General features: G+C 39.8%; 1 protein-coding gene across 4 annotated transcripts in view; it reads right to left on the bottom strand.

Moving 5' to 3' along the window:
• Positions 1 to 382: 382 nt before the first annotated feature.
• Positions 383 to 23202, bottom strand: part of MAP9 (microtubule associated protein 9) — a 32698-nt gene continuing 9878 nt past the window's right edge. For 2 of the 4 annotated variants that reach the window (XM_054989538.1, XM_054989536.1), the window contains 10 exons: positions 21049 to 21269; positions 20182 to 20290; positions 18672 to 18952; positions 18201 to 18256; positions 15736 to 15901; positions 14892 to 14981; positions 12669 to 12833; positions 11936 to 12081; positions 10003 to 10135; positions 3609 to 5450 (listed from right to left, as the gene is read on the bottom strand). In XM_054989538.1, the coding sequence (XP_054845513.1) occupies positions 5328 to 5450; positions 10003 to 10135; positions 11936 to 12081; positions 12669 to 12833; positions 14892 to 14981; positions 15736 to 15901; positions 18201 to 18256; positions 18672 to 18952; positions 20182 to 20290; positions 21049 to 21269 (1490 nt within the window). In that variant the 3' untranslated portion in view covers positions 3609 to 5327. Of the gene's footprint in view, positions 2959 to 3608; positions 5451 to 10002; positions 10136 to 11935; positions 12082 to 12668; positions 12834 to 14891; positions 14982 to 15735; positions 15902 to 18200; positions 18257 to 18671; positions 18953 to 20181; positions 20291 to 21048; positions 21270 to 23202 lie in introns of those variants that run through there. The other 2 variants (XR_008597715.1, XM_054989537.1) reach the window with 2 other exon arrangements.

The raw sequence follows: 23202 nt of genomic DNA on the forward strand, positions 1-23202 counted from the left end.
AGCAAAAGAATAGGATATAACATTTCTCACAAATATGCTTTTTACAAATCTGCAGAGTTTTTACATGGGAGAGAATTAATCTCACAGGGCTGTACCCCGTGAGATTGCTCCTGGCAATCTCATGGGGTACAACCGTTCTGCCATCTCAGAATTCTGCTTTGTTCTGCTGCAGAGTTGAGAGCAAGTCTTAATCAGCGTTTATTATGTAGGATTAAAAGAAACTAGTAATTCCTTATACCAAGACAAAGTTCATTACATACAAAATAAAAATATAGCCACAAATAAAAATATCCACATAGCATATGCTAAAAGAGAAACATTTTATTAAAGTAAATAGAATGCACCATACAGGTTTGTTGTATGATTTTCTTCTGCTTGCACATTAAACTCAGGCTGTTCAGTTTTACACACTACCATCAGTTTTTTGCTTGCATGTAACAAGAATGTACATACCATAGAAATACAGTGCTATCTCATATATGCAAATTCTTTCATATGCAATCATATGCAAGAATTTCAGAATAAAAGGAACTCCAAAAATGCATTTTAATAAAACACAAAACAGTATTATATGCTACCTATCCAAACTAAAATTGCAAACCAGGTTGCTGTCCTAGTTTAGAGAAGAAACACTAAATAGTTTGCCAGTTTGGCTGCAATGGTGGTTACACTAAAGCTGAGGATACTAATGGACTCGGAGTGCATGACGGGAGGGGGGAGGGGTTTAAGGGGGGGCATGGCAACACAAGGATTGCTCAGTAATGGAAGAAGCCCTCATTTTGAATTACATCTGAACCATGTACAAGATGGGGGGACTTTGTATTTTTGAACATTTGTCCTAGACTATTCTTAAACATCTCATTTTGTATAATATACAATATACAGATTCAGTAAGGAAGAAAAAAGAAACTTACCTGAGCCGACATAAGCCTTACATTGCCACATCTTTCTTGTATCAATTAATCAGTGTGTGCACTATTCTTAACCTATAAACAAGCTTTATCAAAATTAAGTTAACTTCTCTCATTTTCCCTCCATTTTGGTCTGTTTTACTTGATTAAATGGCAAACTCTTAGGGCGGGGTCCCAGTCACTAAATATAGAATGAAAAAGAATTTTTTCTAGCAATAATTATGATTGCTTATTAGCAACCTGGCATAAATTGTAACATATATTTAGAAAAAAATTATCAGGTAGCAATGGTAACTACTTTGGTGTAGGAAAAAACAAGCAGATCACACGCTTGTGATGACAGAACATACTTATGATTTGTCATATAGGACAATCTATCCATTGCCAGCATGTTCCTGCCCCAAAATGCTTTTTATGTGCTAAATTTGTAGGCCCATTTCAGTTAAATAACTTTTTTTATGCTTGAGAGTTTGGGCTGTCTTGGAACTTGGTACATTCAAAGTATTTCAGCCATAATGTGCTAGAAAAGTTTAAAACAAGGAAAAAGACAGTACATCTAATTGTGTTATGTTTACGGTGCATCTTCCCTGCAAGAAAGACCCGCATTCATTGTTTTAGAGTGAAACAGAAAAGTCTGTATTAGTAACAGGAAGTATTTGGAAAGTAGGGAGACAAGACAGTACTGCTTGTTTATCTCTCAATTGTTTTAAAAGCTCCCCCCTCCAGCCAAAAGAAGGCAGAAGGAATGCTAATAGTTTGCTATTGTAAAAAGAGTTGCAATGGAAAGTATACTAGTTTCTATTCTGATTCTGCCAAGACAACCTCAAAAGAATTTTGCACATTGTGCCTGAAATAGTTTCTTGAGTCAAAAGAGAATTTAATTCTTTACAGTTTCAGAAAAACAACATACCAACGTCTGCCAAAATCTCCAATAAATTTATACATATTGCTAAGTTTAGTGTAACAAAGTAAGCTTCTGAAGTGTATGCTTTTGCTAAAAGCTGGGAAAGATTCCAAAATAAGTTTTAATTAATTGCCCATTTATTTTTACGGAGTCATTTCTCCTTCGTATGGCAAATACACTTTCTTTCTGCCAGCACCTGCAAAATAATAATCAGGACTGTCCCCTGCAACAGACACTCATTTAAAATAACAAGTGGAGACTTGTAATAAAGAGGGGTCAAGGATGAGGGATGAAGACGGCTGTCCTTCCTTCCCTTTGCCATCCCCATCTGCTTTCTTTTTATCTCCACAGATCTGACTGGCAAACAGATTCAGAAAAAGCTGCTACTTCTGCCAGTCCAAACAGCCCAGGAACTGCCTGAGCTGCTGGGTAGGCAGCAAACTGCAGTCACAGCCAGGCGCTCCTTGTGTCTCCACACTATAAAGAGAGGGCAAGTGCCAAGGGGCTTGGCCAGAAATGAAGAAAGTCATGCCTACAGGCAATGCTGAAGTTTGGGGTGCATGGACAGCATCAAACTTATGCTGGACATCCAATATCCCAACTTCCAATAAAACAGTTACATTACTGGTTCTATAATGAGCAAGGCTTTCTAAACAGGAGTGATAATTCTCACAACAGACACAACAAAAAAGGTTAATTTAGATTATTGTAGCTCCTGGATCGTAATAATAAACTTGACTTGATTTGATTACTGTAGGTGGGTGAGCTGCGGCTCCAAGCATTGCAGTGTTTCATTTTTAAAACACACATTCATTTGTTGTTAACAGCAGTCCCTGCTGGCTCTTTTTCCTGCAATCACTGGTTCTGCAAGTTTTGCTGAAGAGCCCGCTGCACACTGTAACCCTCCCTCCCCTCTTCCCAAATTAGTCTACAATGGTTTTTCAAATGGATTGTGTTACATGAACGTTCATGCATTTAACATTTCCTTTGGCACAGTTTTTTTTTCAAGCAGAATCCATTTGCAAAATATCCTAAACGCTGTTTCGGGGGAATGAGTGTTGTGCAGGGTCGGCAGCGGGACAATCAGCACCGTGCAAGGCAGCTCTGCTGCAGAACCTGCAACTGGTTTCCCAGTGCTCAGTCCTGAAGGGAAATAAGTACATTTGTCAACAACACAGTGCATTTCCAGCATGCAGTGGCTTCTTTTGTTTTTGTGTATGAACCTAGCTTAAGATAAAAAGCATTTTTGAATTGATTTTGGAAACAATGGCATAAGTAATCTGTGCAGTTACCACAATGATGTACAAATTAAATATGGTTATTATCAAAACCAACGGACAGGAAGAATGGCTCTCAAACTGCTCAACAAGTTCACAATTCAGTAGTTTCTAACTGTACACAGAAATTATGTCAGGTCCCAAACACACTTTCATTTACTCTAGGAAAAAAATCAAATGTTGGAAAAGTAACAATTTACATTAGAATCTGCAAGTAAGCTAATCCTTCTATTATTGTAATTGGTTTAGGAATCCATCTGCTGGACTACATTAAGAAAACAATACTAAACAGGTCTATGAGGACGTAAGAGCCATTTTATTTAATGGGGCTTACTCCTGGGAAAGTGTTTTCAGGATTGCAGCCATACTTGCCTAAGGAAGGACACCATTTTTGAAAATATGTAACAAAATATCCTTGTCAGTTAGTTCCCTTGGAAGAGAACATTTTAAATTCAGACTTCCACAAAGAGAGAAATACATGTGACAATGTCATATATATCATTTATTCAGCTACTTAAGATGGGCAAAATTTGGCAATTATTTTCAACAAATGAGAACCAGCACATGTATACACACATGTAAGCAGCTATTTTTTTATCCCACTGAATTATGCACAAGGAAACACACTACGTACGTAGTGGGGAGCACCAGATGGGAAAGTAATATATATATAAAGTTACAACCATATCTATGATCGCAGCTGCTGCATACTTATGTCCACAATAATATGGACAGAAAACCAGCCACTTGGATTGATAAATCATCCCTGCTTCTTTACATTGATCTCCATATTTTAGTCATAATTATCACATGCAGCAGGCCAGTAGTACTCACTCCGTGGCTCATGGTAAGCCACATTCACAATTCTCCGACCAAAACAGCCACATTTACTTCCATCCCTGACATGAGCCTGCATATCAGGGAGGCGTGCAGCTTATCCATTGCTTTTGTGGCAGCTGTTTCAAAGTAGAAACCACTTGCCAACTACTAGGCAAGGGCACTGACTGCTTTTCTGTAACATTGGGCAGATGCTACATTGGGGAAGAGTTCAATAATGCTCAGAAAAGTCATAGGTGGCATGCCAAAAAGGCTTTCAAGGCAATGAGCGGGTGTCATTGCAATTGACTGTTCATGCTCATGCTCTCCAGGTATAAATCGCAGAGCATTATGCTGCTTACTAGAAGTGTTTGATTTGGGTTTCTGATTCGGATAAAATAACTGAATCAGACCCGATTCGCAAAAATTTGGGATTTCTGGATCTGGGCCCGATTTGGAAACCCCAAATCTAAGCTTCCCGAAGTGATTCGTATTGCTTCGGGTTAAGGGGTTTAAATGCCCTTTTCCATGCCGCTGCGAATAGGCATGGAAAGGGGCATTTAAACCTCCGGATCAGCTGCTGGGTGGGGAAATCCCCGCCCAGCAGCTAATCCAAGCTGGCAGAGGCCGCACTTCCGGGCCCTCCTTGCTGCCCAGCTGGCCCCAGTGGCAGTGGCTCAGCAGCCCAGGTGGCAGCTCCTGGCCTTCCCACCACCCTGCTAGCCGGTGCGGCGGTGGCATGGGTGGTGGAGGAACTGGCTCCAGGCCTTCTTGCCTCCCAGCTGGCCGGCGCAGTGGTGGAGACAATGGCAGCACACCCTCCCACCACCCAGCTGGGCTTCCCTCCCGTTGGAGAGGTAAGTGGGGTGGGAAGTGGGCTAAGTGAGGTGGGGGGCTGGGACACTTCCCCCCCTCACTCTGATATGCTCCGAATCTTTACGGAGCATACCAAAGCAATTTAAAGACCCAAATCCCAAAGCAGCTTGCCACTTTGGGGTTCGAGTTATTCCGGAACAGTTTCCAGAATAACTCGAATTTTTCCCCGGTGCACACCCCTACTGCTTACTTATACACGAAACCTCTTTACCTACAGTATTAGCATTCCCAATCTCTTGCTCTTCAATTCTTATGATGTAAAACATGCCAAATGCTGCACTATGTATGTTGAATTTGCTGGTAGCCTTGGTGAAAGGTGCTGGAAAAAGAGACTTACCTATATAGGACAGTGGAATTCTTTGTGTAAACTGCATTCTTGCATACTGGGGGCTATACACTGAGTACCACTTATTTAGACATATGGTGTTACGTCAGAGAGCCAAATCATCACTTTAAAGAAAGGATGCAAGAGCCATTTTCAATTCTCATTAAAATCAGATGTTGTGCAGAATTCTGGAACTTTCCTCACAACAATGGGCATTCTCAATAGCTCCTTGAAGACACAGCTTTGCCAGGTGGACTCCAGGGAGGGAGCGTTTCATCTTCAAGGATAACCTGGAGCTTCTTTTGCTTTTTCTGGATTCTGTCCTTCAGTTCTTTCTTTTCCTTTTGATAATAAAACAGATTGTCTGTAAATGATCCTTTACATAAATGCCAAATTAATCTGTGTCTAATCTACAAGACACCCTTAGCGATATTTACAAAATCTCAGGCGTGCAAGATGCCTCTTTATGTGAACTTATTTTAGTTTTTTATCCATCTATGGCAGTTTTCCATGTTTAATTACCATCGGGTATAGTGTTATGAAAATGGATTTCAACAATCATTTTCAATTCAATGTTCTCTTTACATTATGCTGACAATGCCATAAGGTCTTAATGACATTTTTATAGCTTTAAATAACAGCAGCAAGCAATTAGAATAAGGAGAGCTAAACAGAATGCCAGCAGTGACTGCTTTTGATTTGTGATTAATTAACCTTTTTCTGAATTCTTTCATGAAATCACTATTTCAACACTATTTTAAACAACTACATGTGTTTTTTTTGTTTTATATATACATTTTAAATGTTATTTTAATGTTTTAAACATTTTAATATCTGTTGATCACTGCCTTGGAGACCTTTTTTGGGTAGAAAAGTGGCATATAAACGTTTTAAACAAATAACCAAACACTATCTAGCTTGCACTGATAATAAATATTTGGACATTCACTATCAAGTGGAGAAATACTGCCATTTAAAAATGGTTACCAGGTGTTACACTTGGTGAATATCAACAGATACTACTACCACTACCACTACCACTACCACTACTACTACTATTTCTTTATAAAGACCACTGCCCTTTCAAAATGCATTTTGTTATCATCTCCAATATTTCAAATATTACCAAACAACAAGGATTTCTTTAATGAACCCTTGGAGCCTATTATAAAATATATCCCTGAAGGCCATTGGCATTTGTTAACACACATAACTCTCCTGACTGTCAAGAATGGCATACAGACCTTTAACTCTCCAAGGAAATAAGGCTCAGAGAAGGGCTGATTTGACCTCAGTTAAACTCTGATTTTTTTAAATCCCAGAATCCTGTACCCAGGCTACCACATTTTTTTTTGGTGCACACGCCTGATTGCTAGGTAAAGCTAGGGCCATTTCAGTCCATTCCTTTTTAAAAATTAAAGGTTCGTGCGTGTAGGCTAGGTCAACCTAACCATCAGCTGTTAGCCAGCTTCTGTCTTCCCTTTAAATTGGGGAGATACCAACTAACAATTAATTGTTCCCAAGCCAGCACACCCTCTTCCCTCCCCACTCTCGCACCTCCACAAAACATTCCCAAAATTCTGGAAGATAAATTTTCATTACTCACAGAATTTCAGGAGGGTTTTGGATCATTTAGAGTATTTGGGACAAGCCAAAACAGCTAATTTCAGGTAAGATTTCATCTTGGGTACACCTGAATACACACCCCTACTCAAAATTAGTATGAAGATTTTTATGTAATCTATACGATAGAGAATTATCATGCTTGTATATATGATGCAAAAATTCTGCACCTAGATAGTGCTGCCATCAAGAGAGGACCATAGAGGGTATTCTTTGTTTGTGAATTGCTGCTTGCCTTTTTCTGTTGACTTTGATCTACCTGGGTGGAGGCAGTAGAAGGTAGTAACCCTGAATCTGCTGTCCTCTTGACCTTGCCGACTTTGGTCAACTGTTTCGGCTCTCTTCTCAAAGGACTCTAATATAGATACCCACAACCAAGGAAACCAGCAGTATGATGCCCTGCCTTGCTGCAGATGATGCCAGTATTTCCAAGGATAAGTTTAAATGCAACTAATTTTGTCCACAATTAATAAGCTATAATGGCTCAGTAGTAGAGCACCTGCTTTGTGTACAGAAAGCCCCAATTCCTAGCATCTCCAGTCAAAAAAGACCTCTACATGAGACCCTGAAAAGCTGCTGCTAGTCAGGGCAGACAATACTGACCTTACTTTGTGCTTTGTATTTTCAATTTCTGTCTCAGAGGCCAAAACTAAGATATTTGAGCTAAGGTAATTCCAGCTGAATAACACTGTTAGTTTGTAGCAGTAAACTTAAACAGGCGTCCAACTACATTTTAAAGACTAAAAAATTCATTCTGGCATCAGCTTCTATAAGTTAGAGCTCAGTTCATAGTAAGACATGAAAGAATGCAGCAGTTTGCAACTCTTTCTTTCTCTAGCATTACATGTAAATTACATGTAAAACATGCAACTTACCAGTAGTTTGTTCTTTAAATGGTCATCTATGCATTTATACTGACAGGCTTTGCAACTGTGCAGAGCAACTATTTAGAAACTTCTAGAGCTAGAATTTAGATGAACAAACCTCTGTTCAGCTTTGAACAATGCATGTCTAAAGGGGAGAAGTTGTGCTTTACGGCTCAGTTCCTTTCTAACTGTAAGGGAATACCACAGCAAATTGCAGGCACCTGTTGCAGGGACCTTGGCAGGTTGTATGAATGTACAGGTGACCACTCAAAGATCAAGAGTTACAGGTAAATTTCATAAATAGGCCAAATAATACAACATTGTATTCTAGATTAAAATGATTTCTTCAAAACTGTTAAAGCAGTAAAATAAGTTTAGGTTTGAATAAAAATATTAAGTAACACAAAATTTGCTTTTTCTATAACTTGCTTGCTTCCTTCCCCACCCCTTTGGGACAGAGCAGAGAAACCATTATAGACAAATGGAGGTCTACGTGAGCCTCCCATATATAGCCTTCTCTCGCTGAGCAATTTAAATTACCTGAGCTCATAACCAACTCCTTTGTACCTAAATGAACTGGGTTGGATCAATACCAAACTTTTTATTTTATTTTTTAAATGGACAAGCTAGAGTCAAATTAAAAGGTGTCTTGACATCAAGTGCTTCTAAATACACCAAGCTAATTTGTGTGCAGGCTGCAGTAAACTCCACATAAAACACTTTAAATGTGCAGCTGCAAAAAGCCCAGCTTTTAAGTGTGACCTTGGGATGGAAAGGCAAAAACCGTCCAGAGGGGATGAGCCACTGCAATCCCTTGAAAGGCCACAAAATGAATGGCTTCGCAAACTAATTTGCCACTAAATGCTGACGAGGTGTTCACAGAATTCTGACAGAACCATCTCAAATATACCAGAATTGTTCATTGTTCATACAGAAGTCACAACAGCAGTGATTCCAAGTAGCTTGAAAAAAAAAAAGGTATTTTACTCAGGCACAAAAATATTGCTCTTTGAGTGCGAGTAAAATGTGGCCTCACTGAGGGACACACGAGTGTTTGACAAATGAAAAAACAGGTGTGTGTGTGTGTATTATGCAAAAAGTCTGGCAATATCTCATTGAAGCCCCAAGTGTCCCAGCTGTACCGATTTGTGCTCTGAGTGGCATGGCAATGTATTATACAGTCTCCCCCTCCACTACTCCCAAAGCCAACATAAAGAATTTCTAGTAATTTTGACTGTGAAGTGATTTTTAAAAAATACAACAAAGTGTATTTTATTGCTTTCTTATGGGATCCAAAAGTGATCTAAGGACTCTGGCAATACTATGCAAGTTCATGGTTTTATTTGCATGTTAAAATTCCACAATTTGATACATATAAACAGTATTGAGAAACAGGTAGGATAGACTGAAAAAAAACTTCCAATAACCAATCAGGATGCTTAAGCCTTCTTTCATATGCTTTTATACGCCAAAAATGTCTCCTGTCACACACTCACACATACACAAATACAAACTATAAATATTAAATATAACTATTTTCACAACTCTTGATTAATAGAAATTTTTGTCTTTAAAAGTGATTGCCTTGTTATCTATCTACATTCACTCACTTTTGCAGCTGCTGCTGCTGCTAGCTTTTGCTGGCTCTGGGCTGTGCTGACCTGGCCCTTCAGAGGCGGCTGTTCCTGACAGTGAATGGGAGAAGAGAAGACTCTGCTGTCACTGACTATAATGCTCAGGACTGCCAGTAGTGAAAGCAGTGGCACATAAAGCTGCCTAAGGCACCTGCTTTGCTCTACAGACACAGGTGTTAAAAACATGACTGGGAAAAGTGCCTCAAAAAGGTGAATCATACTAGCAGAAGCATCTACATGTATATACGTACAGTTTTCATGGGCCTGTTAGGGGATTAATAATATCTAAATTATCACTAGGTATCTTTAATCTGCCAGAAAATATGCCGTTTTTCAGGTAGATTGAAAAATGAAAGGATGCATTTTTGAAAAAAGCAGTTTAGCTACTACGTGCAGTCCTTTCTTCTCCTAGGCAACATCATGATACTAAATTTCAGAGAAATAATATAGAAGGCACTTTCCAGTGACCGGCACATTCTATTATTACAGGAAATTCTACAGAAAGAAACAGTTTCTGCAATAATTAGAACAAATAGCACCATATTTTGGTGAGACATACTTTGTAAAGCATGTTGAACGTGCCAGATGAATGCAAGGCATTGGCGTGTATTTCTAACAACAGTTTTGTTGAACTACCCTTAAAAGAAACTTTGTTAAAATTAGATCATACTGCCCTCACCTGGTAACTTTTATGGACAGAAAGTCTATATACAAAGTAATACTGTTTTAATCATGCCAATTTTGCATATTAACACAACAACCAAACTTACCAGCCATTTTTCATATTCTTCTATAGCTTTTTTATCTTTTTCTTCCTTCTCAACTTGCTCCTCTATTTCCTTTTTTCTTTCTTGGATTTTTTCTTTTTTCTTTTGCTTCATGAATTCTTCTTTTTTCTCATTCCTAAAAGTACAGCAGAAATTCATTTAAAACATGGAGCAAATGAATAAATCTTTAACCAAAGGGGGTGGCAATATTGTGATACAGAGCAATATACTTTTGAGCTATGAATAAAACTAAACTAATTCACTTCCATTCTCAACGCTACTTAATTGGGGTGGTTGCCTGCATAAATATATATATACTAGCAACAAAGCCCGTTGTGAGAAAAAAATGCAACCGGCTCTAGAAAGGGGAGGGCGAACAGGCAGGCATTCGCTCCTCCTCCATCTCTGATTCTAGCTGGTGAAGGAGGGGGGTGGACATTGTCATCTGCTCCATGCCTGATCTGCCTGATCTCGGCCATGTAAAGGGGTGGTGGGCTTTGCTACCTGCTCCATGTCTGATACATGCCAGGTAAAGGGGGAGGATTGCCTCCTGTTCTGCGCCTGACTACAGCTGGGTGAAGGGGGGGGCAGGCATTACCGCCTGCTCCGAGCCTGATCCCAGCGGAGTGAAGGGGGTGGGTGGGCATTGCCACTTGCTCCCCGCTGGGTGAAGGGAGGAACAGGCATTGCGTCCTGCTCCGCGCCAGATCCTGACAGGTGAAGGTGGGCAGTGGGCTTTACTATCTGCTTTGGTCCTGACTCCAGCAGGGTGAAGACAGGTCTGCTCAGCCCATTGCCGCCTGCTCAGTGGCTTAATCCGGTAGGTTGAAGAGGGCGGGCATTGCCACCTGCTCTGTTCCCAATACCAGCTGGGTTAAGGTGTGTGGGGGGGTGGGCATTGCCACCTTCTCCGCTCCTAATACCAGCTGGGTTAAGGCGGGGGGAGGGCATTGCCACCTGCTCCGCTCCTATTACCAGCTGGGTTAAGGTGAGGGGGAGGGCATTGCCACCTGCTCCGCTCCTGATCCTAACAGGTTCCAAAGGGGGCGGGCATTGCCACCTGCTCTGCTGCTGCTACCAGCTGGGTTAAGGTGGGTGTTAAGCATTGCCACCTGCTCCACTCCTAATACCAGCTAGGTTAAGGCAGGCGGCGGGTATTGCCTCCTGCTCCCATCCTGGGCTTCCGACCATGGCACGTTTTCTGGAGGGACATGGTGCCTTGCCTAGGCTTCCCTCCATGGCAGCACCCTCTGGTGGTACACCAGGGTATATAGTGAGTTGTCTGAAATAAGCTTACTGAGTTATATAAGTAAGACTAGTAACAAAGCCCGTTGTGGGGGAAAAATACGATGAGCTCTAGAAAGGGGAGGGCGGGCAGATATGCATTGCCACTTGCTCCACGCCTGATCCCAGCTGGATGAAGGCGGGGGCCGGGCATTGCCATTGCTCTTGATCCCAGCTGGGTGAAGGTAGGGACCAGACATTGCCACTCGCTCCACTCCTGATTCCTGCTGAGTGAAGTCAGGGGGTGGGTATTAACACCTGCTCCACTCCTGATCCGAGCTGGATGGAGGCAGAGGGGAGGCATTGCCACTTGCTCCGCTACTGATTCCAAATGGGTGAAGGCGGGGGGCGGGCATTGCCACCTTCTCCGTTCCTGATCCCAGCTGGGTGAAAGCAGGGAGGCTGGCATTGCCACCTGCTCTGCTCCTGATCCCAGCCGGGTGAAGGCAGGGGTGGGCACTGCCACCTTCTCCGCGCCTGATCCTGGCCTGGGCTTCCCACTGTGGTGTGCTCTTGGAAGGATGGGCTGCCTCTCCTGGGCTTCCCTCCATGGCAGTGCCCTCTGGAGGCACACCAGGGTAGGAAGTTAAGTTGTCTGGAACATGCTTAGCCTTTTACATAGTAGGATAAAATTCAATTCTATACAACTTACCATTTTTCAACAGCAGACCGGCTATCTTTCTTCTTCTCTGCAACAACCTCCTCTTCTTTCTTTTTTTTCAGTCTTTCAACTCTTTTCTCCCTTCTTATTTGCTGTTTTAAATATTCAGTTTTCTTTTCTTTCCATTTCTCAAAAGCCTAAAAAAAGCAAGCCTATCAAAAATGCCATTCTAGTACAGTTGTCAACCAAGAGAAGGATACTTAGCTGATCAGTCAGCTGTCTTAAATTGACTGATCTATCCACTGACTAAAAGTAAACAAATTTCCATGTACATTTAACCAAAATGTAGTTATGAAATAACATGCAATTGATTTTTGTTAGACGGAAAGGTCACTTTTTAAAAATTCCCTATGTAACAGAACCCAGTTTAACCCCCCAAAATGTGCCCTTTATTCTCAGCCTCAGATTAAAATTGCCCACCCAAATAATCAAATAAAGCTTTAGTGATCTATATACTTATTACAGACAGAGCATTTCCATTTGTTATGCTATTTTTCATTCATAGGCCTTATAATTTTTGAGAATATCATTTCTAAGTTATGTTGTTAGAATATCATTTCTAAGTCAATGTTGCTATGGGGGAAGTCCTGTTCCTAGCATGCCATTCAAATGATTGGTTTAAGAATACACTCATGAAACTGGATTGTAAGTGTACAGTTGTTAGTCTCCATTTCTTGTGAGATCCTTCACCAGATTTCGTATTTGAAAGAGAAACATTTCTCACTGCCTTTTGTGCTTCTTCTTTTTTCTTCTCATTTAGTTCTGCTTCCTTCTTTTTCTTTTCTTCTTCAAGCCTCTTTTTTTCAGCTAATTTCTTTGCTTCCTTTTCTTTCATAGCTTTCCAAGCTTCAAAGGATGCAGTTGCTTCTTCTTTCTTAGCAGCTTCCTTCTTCGAGAGAAACAAATATGCTGTGAAAAACACTCTGAACATTTCATTATCCTTAAAGTTGGTCTTGGGGGAGGGGAGCTTGACAAGAGGGCCAAAAATATGTGAACTGTTAGTTTCCATTATCTATCTCAAAAACGTATGAAATCCATCACTTTGCATGATCTCAGCATGCTACCTCAGGGGAAAAGCAGGTATGATATAGCTAATTGTCCAGGGGTTGCCCCATCACTTCTGTACTTGTTAGAAGCCAAGGGGAGAGTGCTGGCTAGTGGTCCATCGACATCAGAATTTGGCCCCATACCTGCTGGCTGATGTAGCAGGACAGTCTGCCTTCCAAGGGGTGAGCCTGTTGGAGCTGGGCCTGATCGAGAGGCTGGTGGTATGCCCAACTGAGAAGGGAAGGGTGAGGGAGGAACAACTGCCAGTTGGGACAGACTTGAGCCTTAGAGAGCTGGCATTAGCTGGCTGTGGGGAGGCTGGGGGTGGCGTGCAAGGCTGGCAGTCAGCATAGCCCTGGTCACACCTGTTCCTGCCCATCAACCCTTGAGGGTGAGGCAACTCTTAGGGAGGCAAAGGCAAAGAGAGGAAGGGGCAGGTATTTCCCAGAGAGTCTCCCTCATAAGGGCCAAGGACTCAGGCATGGGGTTACTGACACCCTAGCTGTCACACTAGCTAACTGGCTACCGGAAGTGCAGTAGGGAGAGAGGAGGTGCCATTAATCCTTCTCCTCTTGAAATAGTCTTTGGAGGGCATGTCAACCCCATCTAATCCCACTGACATGGCAGACTCTTGCACTAACGTCAACACTTTGGGGGAGATATAAACATTTTCAGCAGATGAGAAAAATTCTGCATTAGCAAATTTGGATTTGAAAGTCATAAATATATTGAAAGGAGAGAGAAATATTCTAACTATATTTTTCTACAGCCACACTCAATCTATAAGTACATCAGCTCAGCAATCAGGAAGACCTGATCTACATAGGCAACCAAAGGTGTATAGTGTCTCCAGTGTGGTCAAGGGGATTAATAGAAAAATTTACTTTGACTTGGAAGATATGGATTGATACGGCATGGACTCACTGGGTACTTTGTATAAATAGTAATATTCACCTTCAGGTTCCCATCTATAATAATAACCTACTTCTCACATTTAATATTCCAATATTTAATATTTTAATGTTAATCCTCTAATATTAATACGTCTAATATTTTACCAACAAAAAGCGGTGTAGAGATCTTTATAGCAGGACACCTATGCAAGGGTGGGAGTTTCTGCATACTCCCCAAGTATGCAAAACAATACTTTGTATATTAATTTTTTAAGAATACACAGTGGTGTGATGAAGGATGAGCATACTCTGTAAGTCAGTTTAACTTTAGTTAAGTGGTGGGGAGGGGGAGAAGAGGGGGTGAAAGACCCATTCAAGACCTAGGAACCAGAGGGGTGAGATCAGCAGCAGGGGATATTTGTTTCCTTGTGTCCCTAATTTAATAGATAATAGCAACAGCAAACAGAAGTTAAAACACACTTACACTGAAGATCATAGTACATACATTATTAGCGTCATTCCATTTTTCTTCCAAGAAACTCAGGGTAGCTTATACAATATTCTCCTTACCCATTTTATTCTTACAATAGCTCTCTGAGATTGGCTGACAGGGAGGGAGGAAGGAAGGAAGGAAGGGAGAGCATGTAAAGGGCACAAGATTACCCATTAAGCTTAACTGATGAAGATTCAACTGCATGGAATGGCTTCCTCAGGCTCTCACAGGTTAGGAAAATGTGGGGAAGCATACTTGAATCCCTTCTTCCCTTGCACTACAGTTCCTTGCTGGGATCTCTGTTTGCAGAACTCCCAGCGTCTAGTGTAGCTGAGCCCTGAAAGGGAATTTGCTTCCAGATCTGGTGCTAATCCAACAATCCAACCATTAAATCATCTTTCTCAAACATGAGGAGAGATATGAACCTAAATCTCCCCCCATCCAGTATGTAGAATGTGCACACAAAAAAAGCATATAGTTTATATGCTATAGTGAGTCCCTTTAAAAAGTGTACCTTTTCACTTTTATCTTGCAAGTTCTTTGCTTTATTTCTTTTTATCCTTTGTAGTTCCAGCAGGAAGATTCTTTTCTTTTCCAACCAGTCCTATGAAAGAAAACAAACAAATGTATAGCATGAGATGCAGAAATAACATTAGACTCAACCATGAAACTGATCTATCTATCCCATCTATTATGATCAGTGTCAACAACACTTCCCTCTTCCAAACTCACGATAACCTCATTTCCTAACTTTTAGGAAATGTCTCATTCTTTGGTATATGAGATAACAGGACTTTTCAGCAGAGATCCAGGCATGGCAAATCACAGCTCCTCATGCAGTCTCCAAGATCACTCCTATAACTTTCAGGAGTGCCTAGTTGGGAAGAAAGCACCTCAAAGGTCAGAGACCCCACAATCAAATAAAGGTGGGATCTTTGGTTCATGTGCAATCACCTGTTGATGGTGAGAGAGGAGAAGGAACAGGAGGAGGTGAGAGAGATCCAGTGCAAGGCTCTTTCACAATCAAGGCCCACCTAAGATCCTAAAGAAAAAACAGCATCTGAATCACCTGCTAAAGTGGCCTTATAATCCTTTCTCTGTAAATTGAGTCTTCTGAAGTGGATTCTAAGAAATACAGTATGAAAGAATTCTTCAAACTATTTTTTTAAAAGACGGTACTTAAAAAAATCCCCACCAAGCACTTGCTATATACTTTACAGTAAAACAACGTATTCACGTCTTTTCTGATTTGTGGATCTATCAGTCTGAAGAACTGCATGCTGTTCTGAGGCAATATAGGGCCACATTCTTAGTGGCAGAATATCTAGATACAGATTTAGAATGCATTGAATATTTACCTGATAAACAGCTGCCCGTAAACTATCTGCTTTGTCAAGTTCAGCGCTAAATTTCTGTAAATGCTTGTTGTCCAAGACCTTTAATGTTCCTAAGTATTGAGAAGATGTACTTAATGGGATAGGAATGGACTTCCCCGTTTTCTTCAAGTATGTAGAGCTCAAAGATCTGTAAAATAAAATATGCCATATGGAAGCATAAAGTAGATACAGGAAAGATCCCTTTTTAATTACAAACATTAACAGATATATTATAGTCACAAAAAGTGTTTCCATTTCGTTGGGCTCCAGTCCTAGGCTCAAACATCAGAAGGGTAGGATACAGAGCACCTTGTAGGGAGGAATTTTTTCATGAAATTCCATGAAATAGAAAAACTAACAATAGAAGAGAAAAATTAAAAATCCAACTCCACAGTATTCAATAATAATAAAATCTCCCAGTATATTCCAATCCTAACAATAAATGATTCCACCCTTAGCAGTAATAAAACCAGCAAAAATGATACAGCATAGCTTTATGAATCAGAAGGTTCAAGGATCTTTTGTATTCCAGGAGATAAAGTTTTCGTGGCCAATACAGGAGAACAAAGATGAAGAGACAATTGGTGCAGAAGAAAAAGAATCTTTAATAATTGCACAACCCCTATGCGTTTCGTGTGCAGCTTCATCAGGGGGAATCTTCCAGATCTTTTTAAGTTCCATTCAAATATATACATTTTAGCAGAGTCTGCATCTTTGTTTTGCCTTGGTGTGCCCCCCCCCTTTTCTTCAACAAGGGGGAAGTCAACTGTCAGTTTGGTGTAGTGGTCAAGAGTGATGAGACTCTGATCTCGAGAACCAGGTTTGATTCCCTACTCCTCCACTTGTAGCCAGCTGGCTACAAGGAGCTCTCTCAGCCCTACCCACCTGTTTTGTTTTGTTGTGGGGATAATAATAACATACTTTGTAAACCGCTCTGAGTGGGTATTAAGTTGTCCGGAAGGGTGGTATATAGAATGTTGTTGTTATTATTATTCGAATTATCTGAAACATAATCAACAATAAGCAAAGATCACCTGTTATTATTGATTGGCCTTGCTAAGCTGATACAAGTTTCCACCGGAGACCTAAGTATCAACCAGATATCGGCATAATATGTATGCTGTTCCAAGTAGAGCCATCTTTTGCAGTTCCATGGGCGTTATGTCAGAAAGCTGCAGTTTTTCCATATGAATTGCAAAGTTTTTCGAGATGGTTCCAAGTGTCCCGATGACAATGGGAGATTACTGTTGCATTCTTCTTCCATAGTCGGGTGGTTTCTATTGCCAGATCTCTATATTTAATGTATTGTTGAAGGCTTTCACGGCCGGAGAACGATGGTTGTTGTGGATTTTCCGGGCTCTATAGCCCTGGTCTTGGCACTGTAGTTCCTGTCATTTCGCCAGCAGCTGTGACTGGCATCTTCAGAGGTGTAGCACCAAAGACAGAGATCTCTCACTGTGACACTGAGAGATCTCTGTCTTTTGGTGCTACACCTCTGAAGATGCCAGTCACAGCTGCTGGCGAAACGTCAGGAACTACAATGCCAAGACCACGGCTATACAGCCCGGAAAATCCACAACAACCATCGCTCTCTATATTCAATCATTTTTTCTTGTTCTTTTTCTTCAACTCTGGCATCCCCAGGAATTGCAGTGTTGATTATCCAGACATTTCGATTTTCCACAACTGTTATGTCTGGTGTATTGTTGTTGTTGTTCTCAGCTAGAAAGAGGGACTAATGAATTCCTGGCCTTAAACTATCCCGCAAGGATGGGGTCCCTAAAGTTCCACCGAAACTCAGTGGTAGAATGTTCATGTTAGCGGATTTTTAATGACTACAGTCACATGACACCTCCCTGCCTCTAAAATAAGTGTTTTGTGTTGTTCAACTAGCAGAATATAAGGTTGCAAAAGTACCATCATTTCAGGTAATCAAGAGTTAAAATGTCATACCTCTCAAATGAAAATATGGAATCTAAAAACTAGTCACTTGATTTATGAACCTGCTTACAGCAGTGTAAACAAGGGTGAGCTGTTTATGAATAATATGTCAGGACATGGGCTTTGTTAGCATTTAAAGTCATGTCACCTTCCACAGAAATCACTTTTAGAATTCTTTACAATTAAAACTGCATTCAGATATCACAAACAACCCCAATTGGTTCACAAGCTACTCATGATTTATAATCCTGGTTTGTAGTCAAGGGTGAAAAATGCAACTTCTCAAAGTACCCCAATTTGAAAATCTCAACAAACTCAATCTTTGTAAGGTACGTGATATGAAGCTGGACTTCTGCTCATTCTTGTCACAAGCAAATCATACTGCATTCACAGAGAGAAAACAATAGAATCTGGTATTGAATTTTGAGGGTAAAAGGACCCAAAATCCTGCAGTTCATCCATTTCTGAAAAGCTTATTCCTCAAGTCATAATTTCAATCTTCCTACCTGCCTGCTGGAGGCTTTGTTTTTTGTGGAGCTGTCTCTTTTTCTTCAACTTCTTCCTAACAAATGCAAGAATAAAAAGAATTATTTAACTTGGTAATCAGCAGAATTACCACCAATGCATCTATTTTGGAGTGCGCCTAATTGAAATACTTTAAAAACTCAAAAGGGGGATGATATACAATTGTGAAAGAAGTCTTAATAAATACAAATGAAAGCCCATGGAACCACTATATGGTTTAACACAAAATGTTAATACTATTATCTTCCTTCACCACCTCCATTCAATTTCTGGATCTCTTGTTTGTCAACAAGTAGTTGATTTGTATTTATCACTTGTTAACTAATGGTTTCAGTTCCATATATTGCCATCCTAAGTCCACTTTCCTGGGACTATCCCTTTGAATATACTGAGTAGGAGTCTAAGGTTACCTCCACTATTACAGGATAATTATAAACATTTATAAAATGTACCTTTACTGAATCCTTTGACACATTCAGTGCAACCTTTGAAGTACTTAGTGCTATCTTATGTTCAGACTTATCTTCCTTAGTTGTCTCATCTGAGCCATCTTCAGTAGCATCATATCCTGATGTCTGAAGCTTTCCTTCAAGGTAACCTTCAGTTGACTCGTTCAGTTTCTTAGTTTTCTCATAAACTGTTGTCATCATTAGTTCTATCACAGAGGGAGATTCTCTGCCACTGTCCTGCAATTTCACATCACTGCAGTTGTCAGTTTCTTTTTGTTCCTGGTCTAATGTCAAGGGAGAAAACCCAGAAAATGAGTTTTTAGGATAAAAAGAACACCAGACAAGTAAAGGGGAAGGGGAATAAGAAGCGTGAAAGAGAATGTATCCTGGAGTCTTTTTCTCAGAAAACAAAAATACAAGACTAATGTATTTTAGTGGTGACCTAAGAACAACAGAAGTAAAAATCTCTGAAACATTTGCATGTAGTCATTCCATAATTTGTCTATGTTACGTCATAGATTGCTTTCATAACATATAATGTCACAATGTATTTAGGAAGTACCTAACCTATCACGTTAGTTACCTTATCAGTCAGAAAACGTAAATACTACTTGAATACAAAATAATCATATTCCTTTAACCTCAGACACATCCTTAATATTCTACTGTGAGCTTGTCTAGGTACATATTTCTCATGGAGCGTCTTTCTCTGCACTGGTGCTACATGTAGAGGCTGCCTTTATTCTTCCCTCCCCAAAGATACATACACCATAGCCCTGTGGCAATTATGCTGAGATAGACAAGCAACTTGGTTGACTAAGAAGAGGGCTGGGATGGTGACATGGCAGGTGTGCAAAGACCACTAATTTCCTGTAACAGCCGGCTTACACTGCTGATGGAGACCCATAGGAATCCCTCCAAATATGGGTACTTTCTTGCAAGGGGGAGAATCATGCTAAAGATATTTTCAATGTGTACTTTTAAATATATCTACATAAATATGAATATTTTATATATTAAAAAACAAATGGTCAAGAGTTTGTCATTTCATTGTAAGAGATAGCATAGATCAGGTAACGTACTAGGTAGGTAGGGCCTAACATGGAACAGGTCACTAAAAAGACTACACTGTGTAGAAGAGAACTTGTATGGAATCACAAAGTTAAACAAGAATCAGACCCCAAATAGGCACAGGAAATTATTTCTCAATCATGCCCCTGCAACTAATTAAACTGACCTATAACATGCTACTAATATATTATACTTCAGTTTGTTAGCATATCTTTCCCAAAGCTCTCTGATGTTTATGGAAGATTAAGGCACAGCCAAAGCTAATGATAAAATTAAGACTTTTAAAAAAGAAGTTGTAAGTAACATGAACTTTCTCCCATTAATGGTCAGTAAATTATTTGAAGGCAGGATGCATTTAGATACTTAACATTACTCAGGTAATTCAAGATTATAATCCCTTGCTTATTATCAACAATTTTTTTAAAAAAATAATATTATTTACCTTTTGAAGATTCTTCCTCTGATACTATCAGTTTGGAATCTCCAGTTCTCTCAACCACTGATGAAAAATGAATAGGGAATAGCAATGAGGAGCTTGCTATCCAGGGACCCTGGAGTACAAGGTAACAATATAAGTAAATAACAACAATTTACACCAAATGAAATCCTGTTCAGCATTCTAACATTCTGTCTTCTAAATGTTCCATTAAAATCTCCTGCGGCAAGCATATTACTTACTAACAACCTATCACATTTCATGGATTCCTTTCCTCTGAGGCCTGCCTGCCCCCCCCCCCCCGTTTCCTGACAACTCTACAATGTAGATTGGGTTAAAAGACAGAAGCTACATGTGCAATGAATCAAAAGTGGGTCCCACCCCCGCAAATGAGTGCTAATAAGGCATACATTTCATACATTTCGGCCCACTTGAGGTTAGCAATAAAATGTAGTCCTGTTTTTGTCCTAAGCATGCTGTTTATCAATACATACATCTTCAGATGAGGTGGGTGACAATAATACTGCTACCCTGAGCTTTCCTCTTGAGTACTGATAAGAACTATATTAATTGTGACTGTATGTGGGAATAAACATATACCCCGGCTCAACGATTTTGCTGCATAGTAGAACAGTTGCCCCTAAAACATTTATATACAGATCCATTTAATAACTGCAACTTCCCATTTATACAATACTGTTCTAAATCATTCAAACAGGTAGAAACAACATATCTTGGGATATAATTTGACCATAGTAAATCCAGTTGGGCATACATTTATTACTTTATTGAGAACAAGGGGGCTTATACATACTTTAATTTTGCTGGCGTATGCCTCATGTTTGTGAATAGATATAATAATCCTTTCCTAACCTCAGGAGCAGGACTTTCAGAAAGTGCTCTTTGCTCAGATTTCATCACTTGATCACTCAACCTTGTGAGGGACGATGAAAACAATCTGTGGCTGTAAGAAGTTCTGTCCTCTGCCTTGGAACCTTCGTAGTCCTCCAGGTGGGTGCTTTTCCTTAAAACACTTCTCGGTTGAGGAGATGGCTTTGAATAATCATCTAGTGCAGGAATGCTGATATTCTCAGCTGTATATAAAGAAGGTGATTGTCAAATGGCTTAAAAATAACTTTGTTAATTTAGAGGGAATTAAACAATCTCTTAGAATTGCAGTCTTTTATCAACTGTCAGGGTAGTTCAAACATCCAGAAGATTAATAAATACCTGGTGTTCATTTAAAATGAAATGAAACATTCCCAATGATCTAATACTGACAAGTAAGTGGCTGCTGCTTTTCAAAAACTTTTTACAAACTCCACTTCATCAGCCCTATATCTTTTATGAAAAACTTAAAGACAAATATTTGACAACAACCTTTAGATCAAACTTCTATTGTGGGATCATTTGAAGGAAGTATTTTATTATAGTATTCCTAATGCCAATTTTAGTTTGTTGTTTTTAGGTGTAAAGGTCGATTTATTCTGAAAAATAGGCAGATATCAAGCAGCGTTAAGACATGTCGAATTTATGCTCCCCCCCTCTCTTTTCTGATAAGATTTACCACAAGATCTAAATGCCAGATGGTTCAGTTTATTGTGGTGAAAGGTATTGATATATTTTAATGCTGCTGATATTGCTATCCACTGATGGAAAGTACAAGAAGTGCCAACTATCGAGGACTGGATTCACAAATTGCTGTACATGGCGGAGATGGATAAACTGACAAGAAAACTAAGAGACCTTGATCCAGGACAGTTTAACACAGATTGGGAGAAGCTGAAACAATATTTGGTGAAAAAATGGGAGGTGGGAGGAGAACTGTGGCAGTTTGAAAATTATTGAAGAAAAACAAAAGAAGAGAGAAGTGACTATACCGGGGGGAGGAGAGTTATAGAAGAATTACTAAGCAATTATTCTATTTGATTATTCTATACAGTATTAAGTAATAGTTATTATGTGATATATAAGAATAGAAATTAATTAATTAATTATGTTGCTGGCAGATAGGGGTGTAATTGAGAATTAACAGAATTAAAATTCATGAATACAAGAAGGGGGGGAATGAGAAGTAGCATATAGAATATAGGTTAAATTGATTGACTTATGCTGAAGGTATTTTTGGTTATAGCGATATTTAGAAATGTGCAGAACATGGGTCAAATTGATTGACTTATGTCGAATGTATATTGTGTTTATAGGTATATTTAGAAATGTGTAGAATACGAGTCAAATTGATTGACTTTATGTTACAAAGATAAGAGATATAAGAGGAAGTAAAGAGTAACATATAGAGTATAAGTTAAATTGGTTGACTTATAAATGTATTCATCACTTATGAGTACTCAAGTTATGTATAGGGAGGGATAAATTGTTTGTCCCATATTGATGACATTAGAATGAATAAGTTAAGAGTACAGGATATTGAGAATATTACCAGTATTATTACTATTGAATAACATGCCAGGAATGTATTAGTTAGTTGATAAGCGAAGGGAAATTGACTTAGCACTGTGTTATAATAGACTAGCTTAGAAGAGTGTGAAAGTATATGTTTAATTGACAAAATAAGTTGAAATGAGTAGGGGAAGAATAGACAAAGGGTTGGAAAACTGTGGTTGTTGGGGGTTTTCCGGGCTGTCTTGCCGTGGTCTTGGCATTGTAGTTCCTGACGTTTCGCCAGCAGCTGTGGCTGGCATCTTCAGAGGTGTAGCACCAAAAGACAGAGATCTCTCAGTGATCTCTCAGAGATCTCTCGACACTGAGAGATCTCTGTCTTTTGGTGCTACACCTCTGAAGATGCCAGCCACAGCTGCTGGCGAAACGTCAGGAACTACAATGCCAAGACCACGGCAAGACAGCCCGGAAAACCCCCAACAACCATCGTTCTCCGGCCGTGAAAGCCTTCGACAATACATCGGTTGGAAAACTGTTGGAAGTCAACAAACGGGGGGGGGGGGGGAGGGAGGGGGTTAGAACTGGAATATTAAAGTAATTTGATTGTTATAAATGACAAAATATTTC

This window comes from Eublepharis macularius, chromosome 10 (genome assembly GCF_028583425.1).
Source record: "Eublepharis macularius isolate TG4126 chromosome 10, MPM_Emac_v1.0, whole genome shotgun sequence".
In the NCBI taxonomy this organism is placed as follows: Eukaryota; Metazoa; Chordata; class Lepidosauria; order Squamata; family Eublepharidae; genus Eublepharis; species Eublepharis macularius.